Source organism: Myiozetetes cayanensis, unplaced genomic scaffold (genome assembly GCF_022539395.1).
Source record: "Myiozetetes cayanensis isolate MyiCay16 unplaced genomic scaffold, myiCay2020 scf403, whole genome shotgun sequence".
Lineage (NCBI taxonomy): Eukaryota > Metazoa > Chordata > Aves > Passeriformes > Tyrannidae > Myiozetetes > Myiozetetes cayanensis.
Window position 1 is genome coordinate 1 of NW_026087636.1, and position 4,117 is coordinate 4,117.

Sequence of the window (4,117 nt, forward strand, 5' to 3'; positions counted from 1 at the left end):
CCAGGGCATCAGGGGGGTCCTGAAGGTTCCCTGGACACAGGGGGAGGGGTCCTGAAGGTTCCCTGGACACGTGGGGAGGGGTCCTGAAGGTTCCCTGGGCACATGGGGAGGGGTCCTGAAGGTTCCCTGGGCACATGGGGGGCATCAGGGGGGCTCTGAAGGTTCCCTGGGCACGTTGGGGGCATCAGGGGGGTCTGAAAGTTCTCTGGACACGTGGGGAGGGGTCCCCAGGGGCATCAGGCGGGTCCTGAAGGTTCCCTGGGCACATGGGGGGCATCAGAGGGGTCTGAAGGTTCCGTGGGCACATGAGGAGGGGTCCTGAAGGTTCCCTGGGCACGTGGGGAGGGGTCCCCAGGGGCATCAGGGGGGTCCTGAAGGTTCCCTGGACACAGGGGGGTTATCAGGGGGGTCCTGAAGGTTCCCATGGCACATGGGGGGCATCAGGGGGGTCCTGAAGGTTCCCTGGGCACGTGGGGAGGGGCCCTGAAGGTTCCCTGGACACGTGGGGAGGGGTCCCCAGGGGCGTCAGGAGGCTCTGAAGGTTCCCTGTGCACGTGGGGAGGGGGACACCCAGGTGCTGGCAGCAGGGCTTGGGGTGCTCCAGGCGCCCTGGGGGGCTGTGGGGGACACCTGCCCTGCCCCCCTGACCCCCGGTGTCCCCCCGGTGTCCCCAGGGAAGGAGTACGCCAAGGCCGACAGCCGCTACATGACGTGAGTTGTTGGGGGGTGGGGGGATTTGGGGTGGGGAGGGGGTGTCTGAGAGCCTGGGGGGGGTCCTGGCTGACCCCTGTGCCCCCTTTCCAGGAGCGATGACTTCACGGTGGCCATGGAGACGGTGACTGCCTGGGCCTGGGGCCCCCTCAGCTTCCTCACCTTCCTCGCCTTCCTGCGCCACCACCCGTCCCGCTACGTCCTGCAGCTCATCGTGTCCCTGGGTAGGGTGGCACCCCTGGCCTGGTGTCCCCATCCCTGTCCTGGTGTCCCCATCCCTGTCCTGGTGTCCCCATCCCTGTCCTGGTGTCCCCCACCCCTGTCCTGGTGTCCCCAGCCCTGTCCTGGTGTCCCCAGCCCTGTTCTGGTGTCCCCAGCCCTGTCCTGGTGTCCCCCACCCCCATCCTGGTGTCCCCACCCCTGTCCTGGTGTCCCCAGCCCCGTCCCAGTGTCCCCATCCCTGTCCTGTTGTCCCTATCCCAGTGTCTCCCAGCCCTGTCCTGGTGTCCCCACCCCTGTCCCGGTGTCCCCAACCCTGTCCTGGTGTCCCCAACCCTGTCCTGGTGTCCCCATCCCTGTCCTGTTGTCCCTATCCCAGTGTCTCCCAGCCCTGTCCTGGTGTCCCCACCCCTGTCCCGGTGTCCCCAACCCTGTCCTGGTATCCCCATCCCCATCCTGGTGTCCCCACCCATGTCCTGGTGTCCCCACCCCTGTTCTGGTGTCCCCAGCCCTGTCCTGGTGTCCCCATCCCCATCCTGGTGTCCCCAGCCCCGTCCCAGTGTCCCCATCCCTGTCCTGGTATCCCCATCCCTGTCCTGGTGTCCCCAACCCTGTCCTGGTGTCCCCAGCCCTGTCCTGGTGTCCCCACCCCTGTCCTGGTGTCCCCACCCCTGTCCCGGTGTCCCCATCCCTGTCCCGGTGTCCCCATCCCTGTCCTGGTGTCCCCAGCCCTGTCCTGGTGTCCCCACCCCTGTCCCAGTGTCTCCCACCCCTGTCCTGGTGTCCCCAGCCCTGTCTTGGTGTCCCTGCACTGATGGTGGGGGGACAGCCCTTCCCTGTGTCCCCCAGCCCCATTCCCCCTGGTGTCCCCATGTCCTCATCCCCTCTCCTGGTGTCCCTGACCTGGGGGTGACAGCCCTTCCCTGTGTCCCCCAGCCCCATTCCTGCTGCTCTCCTGGTGTCCCCATCCCTGTCCTGGTGTCCCCATCCCTGTCCTGGTGTCCCCATCCCTGTTCCCCCTGCTCTCCTGGTGTCCCCATGTCCCCATCCCCCTGTTCTCCTGGTGTCCCCATATTCCCATCCCTGTCCCCCTGCTCTCCTGGTGTCCCCACATCCCCATCCCTGTACCCTGGGGGTGTGAGATGTGTGTCCCCATGTCCCCATCCCCCTGCTGTCCTGGTGTCCCCACGTCCCCATCCCCCTGCTGTCCTGGTGTCCCCACGTCCCCATCCCTGCCCTGGGGGTGTGACCCGTGTGTCCCCATCCCCCTGCCCTGGGGGTGTGACCTGTGTGTCCCCATCCCTGTTCCCTGGGGGTGTGACCTGTGTGTCCCCACGTCCCCATCCCCATCCCCTGGGGGTGTGACCCGTGTGCCCCCATCCCCGTGGCATGACCCATGTGTCCCCACGTCCCCATCCCCCTGCCCTGGGGGTGTGACCCGTGTGTCCCCACGTCCCCATCCCCTGCCCTGGGGGTGTGACCCGTGTGTCCCCACGTCCCCATCCCCATCCCCTGGGGGTGTGACCCGTGTGTCCCCATGTCCCCATCCCCGTGGCGTGACCCGTGTGTCCCCACGTCCCCATCCCTGTTCCCTGGGGGTGTGACCCGTGTGTCCCCATGTCCCCATCCCCATTCCCTGGGGGTGTGACCCGTGTGTCCCCATGTCCCCATCCCTGTCCCCCTGCTCTCCTGGTGTCCCCATCCCCATTCCCTGGGGGTGTGACCCGTGTGTCCCCATGTCCCCATCCCTGTCCCCATGCTCTCCTGGTGTCCCCATCCCCATTCCCTGGGGGTGTGACCCATGTGTCCCCATGTCCCCATCCCTGTACCCTGGCGGTGTGACCCGTGTGTCCTCATGTCCCCATCCCTGTACCCTGGCGGTGTGACCCGTGTGTCCCCATGTCCCCATCCCCATTCCCTGGGGGTGTGACCTGTGTGTCCCCATGTCCCCATCCCCATTCCCTGGGGGTGTGACCCGTGTGTCCCCATGTCCCCATCCCTGTCCCCTTGCTCTCCTGGTGTCCCCACGTCCCCATCCCCCTGCCCTGGGGGTGTGACCCGTGTGTCCCCATGTCCCCATCCCTGTCCCCCTGCTGTCCTGGTGTCCCCATCCCTGTCCCCCTGCTCTCCTGGTGTCCCCTACCCTGTCCCCCTGCTGTCCTGGTGTCCCCACATCCCCATCCCCCTGCCCAGGGGGTGTGACCCGTGTGTCCCCATGTCCCCATCCCCGTGTTCTCCTGGTGTCCCCATGTCCCCATCCCTCTTCCCCTGCTCTCCTGGTGTCCCCACGTCCCCATCCCCGTGCCCTGGGGGTGTGACCCGTGTGTCCCCATGTCCCCATCCCTGTTCCCTGGGGTTGTGACCTGTGTGTCCCCATCCCCGTGGCGTGACCCGTGTGTCCCCATCCCTGTGCCCTGGGGGTGTGACCCGTGTATCCCCATGTCCCCCTCCCCAGGCCAGCTCTACGGGGACGTTCTGTACTTCGCCACCGAGGCCCTGGCGGGCTGGACCCACAGCGACCCCCGGCCCCTCTATTTCTGGGTGTACTTCGTGGGGCTCAACGGGCTGTGGGTGCTGGTGCCGGGGGTTCTGGTGCTCGACGCCTGCCGCCGCCTCAGCGCGGCCCAGCGCGGCCTCGACCGGCCCCGCCACAAGGCCCACTGAGCCCCCCGGCACCGGGGGGGCTCCTCCAGGCCCCCAGAGAGGGGGGTTCGGTGCCTCCGTGGGTGACTGAGACCCACCCGAGGGATGGTGGGCTGGGTGTGCCCCCGGGGGATGGTGGGTGGTGTTGGGGGTCCCACCTGCCATCCTGAGGGTCACACCTGTGGTCCCAGGAGGGGGTGAGGGGGGTCCCACCCTCATTCCTAGGAATGGGTGAGGGGGGTTCCACTCTCATTCCCAGGAGTGGTGTGAGGGGGGGTCCCGCCCTCATTCCCAAGGGGTGTGAGGGGAGTTCCACTCTCATTCTCAGGAGTGGGTGAGGGGGGTCCCACCCTCATTCCCAAGGGGTGTGAGGGGAGTTCCACTCTCATTCTGAATGGGTGAGGGGGGTCCTACTCTCATTCTCAAGGGGCTTGAGGGGGGGTCTCACCCTTGTTCTCAGGGGGCTGTGAGGGGGGTCCCACTCTCATCCCCAGAGAGGCGTGAGGGGGGTCCCACCCTCATTCCTGAGGGGTGTGAGGGGGGT

At 67.5% G+C, this 4,117-nt stretch overlaps 1 protein-coding gene across 1 annotated transcript; it reads left to right on the forward strand.

The window, feature by feature from the left end:
• Positions 1 to 520: 520 nt before the first annotated feature.
• LOC126647757 (3-beta-hydroxysteroid-Delta(8),Delta(7)-isomerase-like) lies at positions 521 to 3,804 on the forward strand (the record flags this gene model as incomplete). The annotated part of the gene is made up of 3 exons (XM_050330285.1): positions 521 to 711; positions 805 to 935; positions 3,386 to 3,804. Coding segments are annotated over 3 exons (531 nt in total), but the record flags the coding sequence as incomplete, so codon positions are not given.
• Positions 3,805 to 4,117: the final 313 nt, after the last annotated feature.